This window comes from Phoxinus phoxinus (genome assembly GCF_949152265.1).
Source record: "Phoxinus phoxinus genome assembly, chromosome: 5".
In the NCBI taxonomy this organism is placed as follows: domain Eukaryota; kingdom Metazoa; phylum Chordata; class Actinopteri; order Cypriniformes; family Leuciscidae; genus Phoxinus; species Phoxinus phoxinus.
In genome coordinates, this window is record NC_136880.1 from 23477733 (window position 1) to 23494764 (window position 17032).

The 17032-nt window shown below is 35.7% G+C and overlaps 3 protein-coding genes across 4 annotated transcripts; 2 read left to right on the top strand and 1 right to left on the bottom strand.

Moving 5' to 3' along the window:
• The first annotated feature begins 388 nt into the window (after positions 1–388).
• agxtb (alanine--glyoxylate and serine--pyruvate aminotransferase b) lies at positions 389–6038 on the top strand. The gene is made up of 11 exons (XM_079613990.1): positions 389–680; positions 1395–1587; positions 1673–1737; positions 3355–3455; positions 3780–3850; positions 3962–4046; positions 4159–4257; positions 4349–4418; positions 5039–5134; positions 5227–5355; positions 5443–6038. The coding sequence occupies exons 1-11, from the start codon at positions 423–425 to the stop codon at positions 5548–5550; spliced, it is 1275 nt and encodes a 424-aa protein (XP_079470116.1). The 5' UTR covers positions 389–422; the 3' UTR covers positions 5551–6038.
• On the bottom strand, positions 6023–12141 carry LOC306999377 (F-box only protein 15). The gene is made up of 10 exons (XM_079613989.1): positions 11924–12141; positions 11729–11836; positions 10380–10484; positions 10086–10319; positions 8712–8909; positions 8502–8628; positions 7643–7725; positions 7409–7542; positions 6786–6907; positions 6023–6512 (listed from the first exon to the last, which is right to left on the bottom strand). Exons 1-10 carry the CDS (start codon positions 12040–12042, stop codon positions 6246–6248), a joined length of 1497 nt encoding a protein of 498 aa, XP_079470115.1. The 5' UTR covers positions 12043–12141; the 3' UTR covers positions 6023–6245.
• Positions 12142–14923: 2782 nt separating this feature from the next.
• On the top strand, positions 14924–16891 carry thap4 (THAP domain containing 4). 2 transcript variants are annotated; one of them, XM_079614010.1, is made up of 5 exons: positions 14924–15169; positions 15415–15568; positions 15643–15752; positions 15842–15945; positions 16105–16891. In XM_079614010.1, the coding sequence occupies exons 1-5, from the start codon at positions 15145–15147 to the stop codon at positions 16219–16221; spliced, it is 510 nt and encodes a 169-aa protein (XP_079470136.1). In that variant the 5' UTR covers positions 14924–15144; the 3' UTR covers positions 16222–16891. The 2 variants fall into 2 exon arrangements, with proteins under 2 accessions (XP_079470136.1, XP_079470135.1); XM_079614009.1 differs by having other exon boundaries at positions 15013–15169; positions 15394–15568.
• The last annotated feature ends 141 nt before the right edge of the window (positions 16892–17032 follow it).

Here is a 17032-nt window from a genome sequence, read left to right on the forward strand (position 1 = left end):
ATAGATATCCATTCAAAATGTGAAATACTGCATTTAAATCCCTGTCGACCAAAACATTTTAATCCTCTTAGTACAGGGCAGTTTAACTTTGTGAAAAAGTTCAGATAAACACCTGTGCTCTGCTCAGTGAGGTTAAAATATGGAATCAAAGGACGAAAAAAACGAAAAAAACACACAGGTTGATAATAACACAGGACAGCTTCTCGATCATTGTGCTACTACTACCACCCTGTTCTATTTTGTCATGCTGTTCAGAACATCCCTCATATCTTCCTCTGAACCGTTATACCTTGTTTGGAAGATGAAGGGCGGGGGGATTTTGTGCCAAAAACATGACGCATGTTGCTCTGTGTTCCAGGGGTCAGAGACCCGTTTGTTTAAAATGAACGAACGCAAAGTTTTGAACTACAGAGAGAAGAAACATGATGCCAAGGACTGTCCTATCCAGATGCGCGCGTTTGGCGAAGAAGGTGCCTTTAGAATGCGCGCGGTCGTCCACCAAACACAACGTCCATCGCGGGATGTCCTCCGTGACCATCCCTCCACCGGCGTGCATGCTCCGGCCGCTCGAGGCTCCATTCCGGTACCTGTTTGGACCAGGACCCTCCAATGTGCCGCCTCGTGTTTTAGCGGCAGGGGGGAGACCTATAATAGGTCATATGCACTCGGAAATGTTTGAGGTAATTTTTACGCTGCGTTTTTGCACCACCACATTTTATAACTTTGATATGGGTCGATGGCAAATAAGAAAGTCTAGGTTTAAAACGCTCGTTCAAAGTTCTTAGAAATGTAGTTTTTGTAATCATGTTGGTTTCATATTTTTAAAAACCATTAATACCATTAGCCTAAAACTAATAATTTATGTTTTAAATTATTTCATGACTATAAAAACAACTTAAGCATTATTTTCAAAAACGTATTAAAAACATATTTTTCAAGGTAAAAAAAATATCTTAAAATATTCATATTCAAAACGTCATTTTATTTTAAAAAATGTGATGCTTAATATAATTGAAATATTAGGCTAAATTATATTTTACAAACAAAATATTTTAAATACTTTATTATATAAATTATATAATATTTTAAAACAAAAAAAAGAAATGAAGCATTTAAGAAATAATCATAAAGAAAACATGCCAAACTTGTGCCAACATTTCTTTTAGAATATCAGCCTTTAAACGAGACTTCTGGGCAGAATCTTTGGACTGCTTCACCACCTATATGTTTTACTTTTGTTTGGATTTTTCAAAACAAAAACAAAAATCTAGTCAAGTCATTTTAATATATTTTTAATAATTGATTCATAGATCTGAGCTGCCTTTTATGGAAACTATTGAATTGGAACTATTGTTTTGAAGATTCTAACAGTCAATGCACACATTTTGTCATAGATTATGAATGATATCAAGAAAGGAATCCAGTATGCTTTTCAGACCAGTAACAACATGACTCTGGCCATGAGTGGCTCTGGCCACACTGCGATGGAATGTGCAGTGTTCAACATTGTGGAGCCTGGAGAAAGTGTTCTCGTTGCAATCAATGGAATCTGGGGAGAACGAGTCGCAGAAATCGCTGAGCGGATGGGTATGAATCTAATAATAATGTCATCCCATTGTTTGGTTCTTTATCTGTTGACGAGAGCACACTTTAAACATCTTTCTTTCCATAGGTGCAAAGGTTCACACCTTGGTAAAAACACCTGGAGGACATTTTACAAATGCAGAAATTGAACAGGTTAAATGTTTACTTCATACATAAATTATGTTAAAGTGCCCCTTTTATGGATTTTTTTAAATTACCTTTCATGTCACATGTGTAACATAGCCCTAAGTGAATGAAAACATCCTGCAAAGTCTTAAATCTGAAAGTGCACCGTATATAAAGTTATTGTCTTTCAAACGTAAGAGTCGACTCTTGTCTTGAGTCAATGAAATTAATTCTCGTTTTTCAAATGAGTCATAAGCAGTTTCATTGTGACGTCAAGAAGACGAAACATTAGTATATTGCCCGCCCACTTATTGCGCGCAGACACCAGGGAAAACTTGAACCTTAAACAGTAAACACTGCAGCTGATGCCTGTGGATACTGGACAGCATCATGTCGAGGAGACGCTGTGCTGTACAATGTGACGCTAAAGCCAGTTTTTTTTCACTGCCCAAGGACGAGCATGTGAAGAATCAGTGGTTAAAATTCATCTTTACCACGATACCACAGCAGTATAATCTTAAACTTTTGCTGTGTTCCCTTTATTTGACTGACGACTGCTTCTCAAATCTCGGAGATCGATGCAGGATTCGCACACCACTTGCTCTTGAAAAATGGTGTTCAAAATACTTGTTTTGAGTTTTATATTGTGTTGGTCTTGGTCTCCTGCTAACTGTTAACTTACATTATTACTGTCTAACTGAAATACTTCTGCTAATCAGCTGTTGCCACTATTACCTGTCTATTAATGCAGATTGTCTGTCGTTCTCTACTTTGAGGAAAGATTAAGCATGGACTGAAGCAATATTTGTTTTACCAACGTTTATGTTAACGTTACATCAGTCATTCACGCTAGAGCTCGGCTAATGTATACAGTGTATACATGCAGTTATTGATACAGTTTCCACTTGTTCAGCGCAATATATTAGAACCATTCTCTGTAAATAAATAAGTTGGCCTACAAGTAAAATAATCAGTTTGTTGATGGACATGCACTTGTTAATGCTGATGGTGAGGAATTACAGTTGCAACATAATGTAAGTTACCTCAAACTGAGTTAGTGTATCATCGAGAAACGTCCTGCCCTGGTCAAGATGGAGGTTCGGGTTGAATAACTAGCTTTTCCAGTGTTTCATCATCATCGGACTCGCGCTTGGATTGATAGGGTAAAATCGACGTCATTGTTCGTTACATAGTTTAGTTTACAGTGTAAGAAGCCTCAGGACAAGCAGAACTGAAGTTGTTTTGGCAATGGCTTTTTTTGTTTTCGACACGCGCACTGCACTGTACGCGGTAAACCAATCACAACAGACTGAGCCGTCTGGCCAATCAGAGCAGAGTAGCTCGCGGAAAGGAGGGATTTAGAGAGATTGATTCATCTGACGAGTCGTTTGAGAATCATTGAAAATGTGGTGATGTGCAAATGTATATTATGAGAAAATGAACCTTTTCTTTTTTTTTTAAAGCTTTGATGCCTGTAAACCTGTTGTATGAGACTCCAAAACAACATTAGGAAACTTTAAAATAGCACAATAGGGGCACTTTAAGACAAGTTTCCATTGCACATTGTTTCTATTATGGCCAATGTATGTTGTATGACTAGCAAAGCAAATCACTTCTCTGTAACTAACATTTGTCATTTTACAGGCTCTGGCTAAACATAAGCCTGTTCTCTTCTTTCTCGCACATGGAGAGTCATCAGCTGGTCTGGCGCACCCAATGGATGGCGTTGGTGAAATGTGTCACAAGTAAGTCTATTCAACAATCATTTAGCTTAATGTCTGACTTCTATTGTACTATTTTTCTAAAAACGTTAATGATTGTGTTTGAGGTCTGTTCTGAAGAGTTTATGATTGGTGTAGGCTACACTGTAGATATTCACAAATCAACTGTCAGGAGAGTAAAACAACATAAACATAAACATCTGGCTACTGGGAGTAAAAGAGGTCCGAGGAAGGTTAAAATAATGTAAAGGGAAAATAAAAGGTTAATTAAAAACACGATTAAGTAGTTTTGTGTTAAATATCTGTATTGTCCACTGATGTGCTCTTGCGTGGTTTTGTTTTATACAGATACAACTGTTTGCTCTTAGTGGATTCAGTGGCATCATTGGGAGCTGCACCACTTTTAATGGACCATCAAAGTGAGTGGAAGACCATTTGATCATGTGCACATTTAAAATCTCTACGTAAAAGCCTGTGGATTAAATTCAACCATGTGTGTCCTACATAATGAATCCTCTTTTTCTTTGTAGATATTGATATTCTGTATACTGGATCCCAAAAGGCCTTGAATGCTCCACCCGGCACAGCACCAATTTCATTTAGCGAAAGAGCATGGTGAGGAGAGACTTGTGAATATATATACGAGTATGTTTTTGCACACATAGAATCGGTTTAACAATTAGTGGAATCAACTAATGCTATTTATTTCCCTTCAAATGTGATATAGCCACAAGATGTTCAACAGGAAAACAAAGCCAGTATCCTACCTCCTTGATATGACCTACTTATCCAATTACTGGGGCAATGATGGCAAGCCAGACAGAATGTAAGTATGGTAAACACAAACAGTTTCTCTTGCAAGACCCAATAGTGGATTGAGTGAAGGATTGCGTAAAACTAACTGAACTATGTTTCAGATATCATCACACAGGACCTGTGTCTGGGTTCTTTGCCCTGAGAGAAAGTCTAGCCATCCTTTCTGAAACGGTAGGGGCTAGATACATAACACCTAGCTGGACATACTAATTAAATGCTTGTTTTCTAAACTATGTGAGGCTGGGTGTTTAGATTTATGAATCTATGATATTACATGCACTGCCATTCAAAAGTTTGGGTCAGTAAGATTTCCTTTTTGTTTTCTAATGCTCACCAAGGCTACATTTATTTGATCAAAAATACTGTAAAAACAGAAATACTATGATATATTATTACAAATTAAAATAATTTTCAGCATCATTACATCATTTATTTATTTAAAAAATATATATTCCTGTGATGTCAAAGCTGAATTTTCAGCATCATTACTCGTCATCAGTGTCACATGATCCAGTTCAGAAATCATTCTAATATGCTGATTTGCTGCTCAAGAAACATTTATTATCATTATTATTTGATAAATAGAAATATAAATCTTTTGTAATATTATAAATGTCTTTGCTGTCACTTTTGATCAGTTTAACATGTACTTGATATAAAAAATTAAAAAATCTTACTGTAAACTTTTGAACAGTAGTGTTTACCGGTTACAAAATATTTCAGTTTATACATTTAAAGGATGAGTAGTATGTGATGTCATGGGGTTAATAATTCTTAAATGCCTGCTCAAGGGTCTTGAGAACTCGTGGAGGCATCATAGAGAAGTTGCAGAGTATCTTTGGAAAGGCTTGGAAGACCTGGGCTTGAAGCTGTTCATCAAGGACAAGGTAACTTTTGTTGTTGCATTCACTTACTAATTCTGAGAAAAATAATATACCCAAAAAGAGAAAGCAGTTCAACTATATTCCCATTTCCAAAGGATTTGAGATTACCTTCAGTAACCACCATTGCCATCCCTGAGGGATATAACTGGAAGGAATTGCTGGCTTACATCCTGAAGCATCACCAAATAGAGTTTACAGGAGGTCTAGGGCCCTCTGTTGGCATGGTGAGTAAAAGGTAGTCAACAAGACATAAGTGCACGACAACACATTCAACTACATGCTGAATAATTATCCGCTGAACTGATTTCTAGGTAATGCGGATTGGACTCATGGGATACAACTGCAACAAGGCCAATGCTGCGATGGCTCTTGCAGCTCTGGAAGACGCTTTAAAGCAGTGTCGAAAGACCAACGCCTAAAGGCAACCTGTTTACCATTTAATTTTTGCAATTTCTTATGGTGATGCTTGTAGTGTGGATATTACACATTAATGTAAAGGAAGAGCTATTATATATGACGTTTTCATAACGGCTGGTATAATGGAGAAGAATTTTAGCTGATTCTAAATTGTGCCTCCATATATCAATCAAAACCAGCTGTTTTGAACAGTGTTTCTCAATGTCCTTTCAACATTGAGAAACACTGAAGGTCATTCAAGTGCTGCATCACTCCAGCACTTGAATGACCTTCATAAAAACATTACTGAGAAATAAATCACTCATAAAAATTCAACATTGGAGTTTAGTTGCACAGTAACTAACATGTTCACACCATTGTGTTATTTATTGTCTTAACTGAATTTACTCTACTTCATGAAACTATGAAAAATTGGATGCCAAAAATGAACAACTTTTACAAAATTTAAACTTCTGCTAAAAATAAAAATGGCACTCTGGCATTTCCAGACTAAACAAGAGTCTCTGAAACTCAACAACAACAAAACATGTCAGACATAAACATTAACAAACTGACAGAGGCAACATTTTCATGAACAAGAAACGAGAAATAAGGTTGAGAAAAATAAAAATATTCCAAAATCATCTTATATATTTACAACTCTGTCAGAATCATTCCAACTTTTCTAAATTGAAACCAACCAGATATTGCAACATTTTCAAGATTCTCCCCCGAAGCGCCTTTTCACTTTTGCTGCTGGGAATGCAGTAATTAACTGCACCAAAAAGCACTGCTGCAGGTCTTCCATCCACACAAAGGTCATTCTGACCTTTCCCTCCACATCCTCGTACACGATGCCGAACTGCTCACCTGCGTGTTCTAAGTCCAACACTCTGAGCTTATTGGACATCCTAACAGGAGAACTCACACACCAGAAGGGACGCTGAGCCTCATCCAGAACCGTCAAAGTCATCATACAGCAACGCTAGACGGGTGGAGCAAGTAAACATTAATACTTTTCGATAAAGAAGGTTTAAGACAAGTATATCTAAACAAAATACATCATAATCAACAGTGCACACTTGTCTATTACAATGCATACAGTAAGTCTTTAGCATTTTGCTCTATAAACACACAGCATGATACCTACCCATCTCTTTATAGACAATATCCGAAGAATAGCATGACAGCACTAACCAGTCAGTTCCAGGGAGAAATACAGTCTTGAGTGTAAGAATTAGGAATCAATCATAGGTACCTCAACATCTCCCTGAAATCCCTCTGCTTCCCATGGGACACTGATCTTTGCTACAGGCCTGTGCTGAAGCACATCAGCCAAATCAATGGCGATCAACTGCACATAGTCCCCTTGATACGGCACTGTAAAGCACACAAACAAATGTGCAAACACTCATTCATTCATTTAATCTTATTTATTTATCAAAACCTTGATAATAATTTGTTGAAAATAAATTAGTTTAGTAAAGTTTCGAGTTCTAGCACATCAAACTGCTAAAAAAGAAAGTAAAAATGAGGTTTCGTCAATATACGCCTTGCTATGGCTAAATGAGACACTCCAAAACAAAAGAAAGTAAGAAAAGGAAACAATGAAATTAAATGCGTGACCATAAAATGGCGTGAACTTAAAATATTTAGAAATATATAAAAAACATTATTGAAAATAATATTTAATTATACATTTTATGTTTTAGTTGTGAAACATTATGATTATTTATTTATTTATTATGGTAATAAAACATTAAAATTATATCATTTTATTTAAATATCAAAATGTTGATAATAAATTAGTGAAGTTTTCAGTTTTAGCACACTTTTTTGAAATTGTATTAATTTTATTACAAAAACGAATGATATATTTACCTCTGCTGATGTAGAGTGGGGAAAAGCGCTGACACATGATTCGGTGAAGTGGATTGTGAAGCACAATGTGCAGGGTGTATCCATGTCGTCCACGGTCAGAGTCCAGAGCAGTGTCCTCCATGGGAATGTAGGTACTATTGATGTGAATGAAAAAACTTTACATGTTAAGGGACTATACGTTAGCAACGTCAGCAGCTAACTAAATAACCCTAATGCCCATTAAGAGTTCAGTACCAGAATGGTGACCCAAGGAGACTTCTTTCAATCAGTTTGTGGAAGTGAAGGTTGATCATGACAAAGGCAATTTTCCAATTGCCCTACAAACGCCACCAATGAACATAAAATAAAAACAACATAGATAAAACTTCCATATAGACGTGAAGTTAAATAATGTTTGCAATAACAATGTAAAGTTTATTTTCTAAAAGAAAATCTGAATAATATATATTAGGGATGCACCAATCAGCCAATAGATAATTATTTTCATGTTATGTGTGATAGTGGCTCATATTCAAATACACTACACTATTTTGTCTAAATGGCTTATTTGAGTTTTTTAGTTTTAATGCTAAAAGTAAATATATGCATCACAACATAAAAAGGTACAATGTGAATAATGGACATACATTTTTAGATTTTCTATGGATTATATTTAACAGTGTTATTAAATAAGTTAAAGCTGCACAATTCTGATTTAACATAGAGAACTCAATTCTCCCATGATATTGAATGGACAACTACACAAAATAACTTGCCATTTACTAGGTTGTGACAAAATGTTGATGTCTATTTACATTTTTATTTATTTATCGATTATTAAAAAAAAATCAGTTTGAATAAGTTGAATGAATGATTCAATGACTCACTCATGAAGGCTTAATACAATCTTAATCTTGCATAATTGGTACATTCTTTATTTGAAGCATCAAAGTACTATCACAAACTGATTTACTCTATTTTGATCACGACTGTAGACAATAGTGTTTATATTCGAACAATAAACTTCCAAAAAAATGGTACAGAAATACTTTACTGAATTGTGCATCCCTAATATATTGAAATTATCTGAACTTGGCTAAATATATCAACATACCCGCCAGACTCCGACAATTATCCCATTATTAAAGCGCAGCAACTTCACAAGCTCGTCAGCACCAAGGAATGACCAGTGTACACTTTTAGTTAAACTTGTCGTGTGAATCAGAGAGCGCCATCTTGGCCTACACATAAGAGGCATTAGTCAGATGAGGGTATGAATGTATGAGCGTATGCATGCTTCAGATTTTTCAGCTGTGTTCCTTACTTGTCTCCTGAAGCTGGTCGAGCTGGACACATTATTCCATGAAGCTGCAGGCCAGTAAGACTGCTCATGAACGGCCAGCCACCACGGTTCCAGTACACCGTAACCGATGAACCTTCAAAGAAAGTGTGCGTATGCTCATAGACACTTTCACGTCCATTCTTATTTATGAGTGTGATCTCCCACTGAATGTGTAATCTCCTGTAAAACAAAACAACCAAAGATGTAGTTCCTCGTTTTTACTATGGACGTTCCACTTACATTTGACAAATGCTCTTAACTTTATAGATAGACTAAGAATCGTTTTAACCTATACTTTTTTGGACTTGTATTCACCCTTTTCTACTTCAATAGATTTATTCTATTTAGGTTTAAAAATGCATTTACTTTTATTTGTCTCTCATATCATAGCAAGAGCAATATAGCATAGCAAGACATATATTTTTAAATAATATATGCCTTGCTATGTTATATGAGGCATTCCAAAGGAAAGAAATTAAGAGAAACAATGAAATTAAATGTCTGACCATTTAGACAAAAAGGCAAAAAAGCAGCTACAAGTTTTATTTTACTATACACACATAGAATAAAAAAAGCTGACAGAAAAAAGCATACACTGACTACAACATAATCAGTTATTTATATTTCATTGGTTCTCTCTTGTTTTTGCATGTGTTCATAATTTCTTTGTATTAAAAGCCTAGCCAAAAATAATGTCTGCACAACTTGGTGTGTTTTATTGCATTATCACAAATAAAACAAATGACTCCAAGCGCAACTATGCAATACGATTACAAAATCGTAAAATAAATAAAATCTTTTTATTCATTTTTTACAAATAATATTTAAATAAAGCGTGATTATGTAAATGACTTCACTTTTGGCCACTACCTCCTGAACATATACAAATATTATTTCAAATAATATTTAAAATATTTAATAATACATTTTATGTTTGAAGCAATGCTTATTTATTATTGTAATAAATCATATTAGAACGATTACAAATATTCTGCATATTTTTTATATCTGTTATTGGACACACAAACATTAAAAAAAAAATGTTTTTTAAACATCAATACCGATTGGAATTTTTTTTATTACTCAATCTCTACTTAATTTTTAATAACAATTTGTTGTTTCATAAATGCTTTGCTAAATGTGTGTTTTTGTGCTTCTTGTTTCCCACTTCTTGGTTTGATATTTTGAGGCACTAATACAGTTTAGGTGTCGCTTAAGTCCTCAGTTACTTTTGGGGTCTACTTTCGTTCTGGGTAATATCAAATATATGTTATGCAGGTAATGAAACCTGCATAACCATTTGGGACCATTTTTCTGCCCTGTTCAAAGACAAGCACTGAGTACTCATTTTCCTACCTGAGAACATGCTCTGTTAGAGCTGGCATGCCCGTGTGCGGGTTCATGTGTCTTAGCTCTGTTTTCCACATAGTGTCTGTGTAACCAGCCATCTCCTTGAGTAGCAGCTTCTTCCAGTATCCCGCAGGTTTCCCTTCCACACTTGTGCTGCTCACGGCTTCTGTCATCACGCCTCCTCTGGGTCTCCACTTTTTCTTCTCAAACTGAGAAGCATACAAAACAGACCACAGAGCACTGGACATCTATGTTAATATATATGATTCCTTATTCAAATTCTTAATATCATGAACTCACTTGCTGTTAGCCAGATCATGAAACCGCTTGTTGACAAAGCTGATATTGAACAGAGTGGAGGCATCCAGGAAAGAACAAATCTTCAGGATTATCTCAGAAGGCAACCTGGACAGACAAGGAATAGTGCAGCTTTTTGTATGATGAAAGACTACAATGGCATGCAATAAAATACATCTTAAACTTATAGGCCTGGTTTCACAGACAAGGCTTAGATTAAGCCAGAATTTGGCCTTAGTTTAATTAAGACATTTGAGTAGTTTTTATAAATGTGCACTAGAAACAATGTCAGTGACAAATTTTAAGATATGTCAGTGCAAGTTACTTTCAGTTGAAGGGGACCCATTATGCAAAATTCACTTTTACATGGTGTTTGAACATAAATGTGTCGGCAGTGTGTGTACACAACCACCCAATAATGGTAAAAATCCACCCACTCCTCTTTTTTTAATCCCCATAAATCATGAGCAGTGTCTCCGAACAAGCCGTTTGCAGATTGTAGCCTAGCTTTTGTGATGTGACACTGTGGGAGGCTTCTCCCACAACCGCTGACGGTCCCTGAGTGAGCTGCACACACTCCTCCATGTTTATCTCCTTGATAGAGCATTTAACAGCAGCATTCAAGTAAGACATTTATTTTTTATTAAAGCTACTAAAGATATTTATTTGTTTTTCTCTTGTTTGATTTATTTTAACAGCAATATATTACACTGCTTCCACTTTAATACACAGATCTAATATACACTTGCGATTTCTTAACTTGCTGTTTACATTCACATACATATTTTGTCATATGTTTATGTGAACGTTGTGTGTTTTTGACATAACCTTGTGTGCATTTGATAATTTAAGTGCAATAACCCGTAAAAGAGTACTAGTTTAATACTCATGGGATGCGCCGCCTGACATCCGCGTGCTTCGGATGTGTGCGCTCAGAAAACCATAAATAAAGAAGTTTAGACTGATATTAAATCGCATGCAGATAATAAACTTTCATGATGATGAAAACTGCAATGTCATGTGAGTATGACCGTGATAGAGATGATAATAGAGATGATAATGTTAGCTTTTGACAGAGTTATCAGAGGCACGAGCTGTATGCTCTGCCCACTTCTGGAAAGAGGTGGGGAGCAGCAACTCATTTATTTTAAGATATGAAAACAGCATGTTTTTCCTTCCACTTATAAATGACAGACAAATTCTGGGTTTTGACACCTGACCTGAGACTTACATATTGTAAAAAGGGGCATAAGGGCAAAGGGTCCCCTTTAAAAAAAAAAAAAAGCATTTTAATCTGGGACAGGGTTGTCTGTGAAACCGGGGGAATATGTATAAAATATTGAATAACTTACCTCTCGAAGTAATTTTCACTGCTGCCCCTACCGTACTGTTCACAGTCAGACAAAGTTGTGCACGGCTCAGGTTGCAAATACGTCGAGGGGGAGTTACGATCTCTCCGCCTATGTCAAATGGAAAATAAGCATTCAGTCTATGCCATTAGCGAATGAGTAGCCAAAAACATTTTTTTAAATAACTCAGCTGTCTACCTTCTTGCACCTTCAGCACGCACAGTTTCCCCTTCCTGAGCCTCTCCGAGTTTAGTTTCTTCATCTTTCACGTGGCCTTGTCTTAAACGTCGAAGAAATCCCCCAATACCAGTAGCCATGATGACTTCGAAGCGTTTGTTTGATCTCACTCACATTACTGATAACCCGACTGATAACCTAACACACTAGAGGGCAATATAATATATTGAAGAGATACCGCAGACAATGTTTTACTTTCAGTTAAAATGTAACTGATGATAGAACTAAGTTAAAATTAAGATATTACATTAAAATATAAAAAGAAATATAAAAATTAAAAACAGTTTAACTCTTTCATGCATGAATTATTTATAATTTATAAATAATTAAATATTTTATATTTTTTCCCTATATGTTTTTATTGCTCTTAGGGCAAAGAGATTTTCAGATATCCACTTGAGTGGACAGCATGCGTTTATGGTTTAAACTCAAGAGATATTGTATTAAACACTGTATACCACAGCACTATTGTGTGTATTTAACAAACCAATCTCTTCAATTGTATATCCTCATGAGACCCAGAAAAAAACGTTTTTTAATTTAGTTTCTTCTTCTTCATGTCATCACATTGTTTAGAGCATAAGAAACAAATTGTAAAAAAAAAAATGTTATATATTTTATTTAATTTTTATTCATATGTTATGATGTCCTCTGTAGCGGACACCAGGACTCAGTTGTTTAAACAATAAAATGACATGAAATTAAATGTATATTACATATTACATTATGAAATAAATCCTTTTGATATTTTATTTTTAAAAATTGCACAAATCTAACCTTTTATTGAAGTAAAATAATTGATAGTGGGAGAGATAAAAATTCTCCAAAACACATTAGGAACAATTATTTGGCCCCTTTTATCAAATAGTTTTTGCAACCTCCTTTTTCCATTCTTCTCCTATAATGCCTGATGAGTTTGGAGAACACCTGACAAGAGATCAGAGACCATTCCTCCACACAGAATCTCTCAGATCCTTCAGATTCCCAGATCCATGTTGTTGCTTCTTCTCTTCAGTTCAGCCCACTCATTTTCTATAGAGTTCAGGTCAGGGGACTGGGATGGCCATTGCAGATGCTTGGTTTTGTGCTCAGTGACCCATTTTTGTTTTGATTTTAATGTTTATTTTTGGGTCACTGTCCTGTTGGAAGATCCAAACATGTCCCGTTGTAAGATTTCTAGCAGAGGTTGTCAGGTTTCGATTTTGTATCTGTTGGTATTTGATCGAATCCATGCCATGTATCTGAACAAGATGTCCATGGACCTCTGGCAGAACATTAGGCCCACACATACAGCAGAGTATTTGGAAGTATGTAATGAAAGATATAGCGGAATGAATTGATACACCATTTTTCTTTATGCAAAATTGCCATAAATGAATATTCCCATTCAATGTAATGTGTCTGTATCTAGTTTGCATATTATAATGTGTTCTTGGAGCAACATTTAATGAAAAAATAAGTGTAATAATTGGAGTAATAATTGGCATCTAATATTTCATAGGAATATAGATGTATAATTTCTTTCCCTATTCACTTGTTGTGTCTCCCAAAATTCCTGATAAATATTGATTTAAGTCCTGATGTCCTCTACAGTGGACATGTATGAAATCTGTTATGGAAATTTTACATTTAGATGTGTTTCTTTTGCTTTTGTATGGGTACAACTTGTATTAACGTTGAACTTTCATTTACTCATAAGCATTTAAAGGAATATAATCATATAAGCTAAAGCACAATAATAAAATATGTAACCAGACATGCATAAGTTGGAATAGGCTTGCAGGAACAATACAGTATGTTCTAAGAAGAACTAAGTAGCAAGTGACTTTTTGTACTCCAAGTGTGAAAAATATGTGCGCAGCTTTGATCGAACTAAAGATAGGCAATAGGTGTGAAGAAGAGCAGGGGCTGAGAGATGGGGTTTTGGGCAGACATGACGTTGCTCAGACCAGTTAGAATTTGGGTTGGACATGAGATAATGAGCTAAGACATCTCCATTTAAGGTAACAAAGGATTTTTACACAGGGTGTGTTAGGGTATATAACCTTGGCGAAAGGGACTAGCCTTCGCCTTCTCATGTCAGATGCTCTCTGCGTGAGAATGCCATGGACCTTCTCATATCAGACGCTGTCTGTGTGGGAACTGGGAACGTCTTATTTCATGCATGAAATAAAATACTTTGTTTAATCTCTTGAGAATCGACTTTGTCTCCTTCATCCAGGTTTTTGAATATTGATAATTTCCACAACAAATCAATGCCCTGTTCTGTAACAGAAAGTCATATTTTGATTTGAAACCCCATAACGTTTTCCTGAGATGTTGGTTTATGAAATACAATTCACACACAACGGCTTGCCACTTGGTGGCAATGTAGGCCTACAGGTCAGGATTATGCACCAGGGTCCACTGTAGAGTTTGATGTGCAGTTATGTCATCAAAACCCATGCAAATGCAAGAAAAAGATTTTTGAATAGCTGTCCACTGTGCCATATGCATGAAAGGGTTAATGGTTTAAAATCGTGTTATATTGGATTCTCAGTGTGATATATTAATGTCCCTCATAGTAAAATTACTGTTGTGTTGCTTGGTGCTACAGATGTTTTTCTTCTATAAACAACAGCTTTGTTTTCTTTTTTTCTTTTCTTTTCTTTAAATATTTTCTTTTTTTTCCACGAAGAACCCTTTTAGGGCTTTTTCACCACCCCGTGTTTTAAAAGTAAAAAGAAAAGTAGGCTAATAGTAGCTAATACAATCATTTTAAAATCAAAAGTACAATTTTAAAGTAAATAAAAAAAAAGAATCTCGTTATGTATCTTGACAGCTCTATTTATTGGTTTTATAAGTCTTTTCATTCATTAATTCAATATAACAATTTCAGCTATTTGCAGACGAGCCTGTATCAAATTGTATTACCAATGTAATATGTAAATACATTAATTTTCATTGTGCTATATGAAATGCGTAGTGGTACAAGTGGAGGAAATGTTTTTGGTTTTCTCCAGCCTTCGTTCTTCAGCTTGATTCAGACTACATCTCCCAGAGTTCTTAGTGTCTAATCAGGAAGTAGATACGCACTGTGATGGCAAACAGATAGTAGTTCAGCAGCCGCAGCGAGTATAGCCTACATTTAGTGTCAATTATACAGTTACAATTTACATTTTATTTGAATTTATTCAAGCGGAATGTCATGCCCATTCAATCACTCTGGTAGGACAACATGACGATTACATTTTAATCAATAGACACCTGATTTGTCTTATTTCTAATGGCTTATTATTTCCGAGCTGTCGTCTGTAACGTTAGATCAAACGTCACATTTGTTATCATTAAAACGAATCAAGCATCAAATAAACTGCAGGTGCATGAGAATGTGACCGTGTCCGTGAACATAATTTTATATCACGGATAAGCGCTCTTCGATCTGATTAAAGCCGCAGCCTGTGTTTCCGCAGCGGAGCTGAACCCCGCAGTGCTGCCGCTGGACTGGCTCCTGGGAACCTGGCAGTCCGATGAGCCAGGAGAGGGCTCCTTCCCCTCCATCGCACCTTTTCGTTACACAGAGACTCTTAATTTCTCGCATGTAGGACAGCCCGTGGTCAATTTCATGTAAGTAACCAAATAAACAGTGTGGTGAATGCAGAATGCAGTGCCAGTCAGAAAGTTGTGAACTTTTTCCTCAGGTTTAATGCATTCCATGCTGAGAGTAAGAGGCCTCTTCACAGGGAGTGTGGTTTCATCAGGCTTCAGCCGGGCACCAACAGGGTGGCTTTCATCATTGCCCAGAACTCAGGTATTTGATTCATAAAAATATTTATCAGATAGGTTCATCTATATTACGGCATATCTTTTTTAATTTGTATCTGTTTATACCTCTTTCAGGTCTTGTGGAGATTGAGGAGGGGGAACTCACTGGACAGCAGCTGACACTACACAGTGCTGCCCTGGCTAGAATATCTTTTGCCAAGCAGCCTCATGTTCAACAGGTCTCTTAAATCAAACTGATTGATTTGTGCCTTTTAGATCAATGAAACGCTAAACTCTAATGTAGCAATATTTTTATACAGAAAATGTGGCATGAATTGTGCTGAATTAGTGTATTTATTAAAACAAATGTTCGACTTAGAATTTTGATTTTTGATCAGATCTCCAGGCACATCCAGTTGAAGCCGGATGGAAGGCTGGAACAGACCGTTTCTATGGCACTGGAAGGACAGCCTCTGACGCAGCATTTGCACATCACTTACCGCAGGACTGATTAACTATCTGTCACATGGGAGGAAGATGTATTTCTGAAAAGCACTTGGAAGTAATGTACTCATCTGACCTAAAATATTGATGGTTTATATATAGCAACCTGCAGGTGATGGCAATATATTTGTGACTAAGAATGTTATCTAAAGTAATAGATGTGATCTGACCTGTCTTACCAACAAAAAAAGCATTGCAAATATTGTTACAATAAATAAAGGGGTATAATGTAAAGCAACCACATTAAAAGTATAAACATCTCTTTACAAATTTAAATTGTTTAGAGGTAGCTCATGGCAAAGTCTGTCTCTGAAGAAAATGCTGTTCGTTTTCACATGTCTATTTCTGTAAGATTAAGTTTACAAATTGAATAATAATCAAAATATATCACATGCATTTTCTCTCCAGTAAAACTTAACACTAAAGGTCTTCTTTCATTTGTTTAATGGTAATTCAGGGGGATGCATTAATTCACTTATAGACTCAATAAATCTCTTTACCTTTTGATGAATTGTCATGGCATTTCTACTAATGAACAAATGGAGAATAATTTAAAGAAATCAGTTTATAGAGATTGCACTTACAATGATAAGGTCAATAAAAACATCCACTCTAATATCATTCAAATGTTTGGGGTTGTTAATTTTTTGAAAGAAAGTAATATTATCATTCAGCAGGGATACATTTATTTCATCAAAAGGGACAGTAAAGATATTTATAATGTTGCAAAATATGTGGAATTTAAACAAATGCTGTTCCGTTGAACTTTATTTCCATGAAAGAATCCTGAAAAAAAATGTTTTTATCAGTTTCCACAAAAAT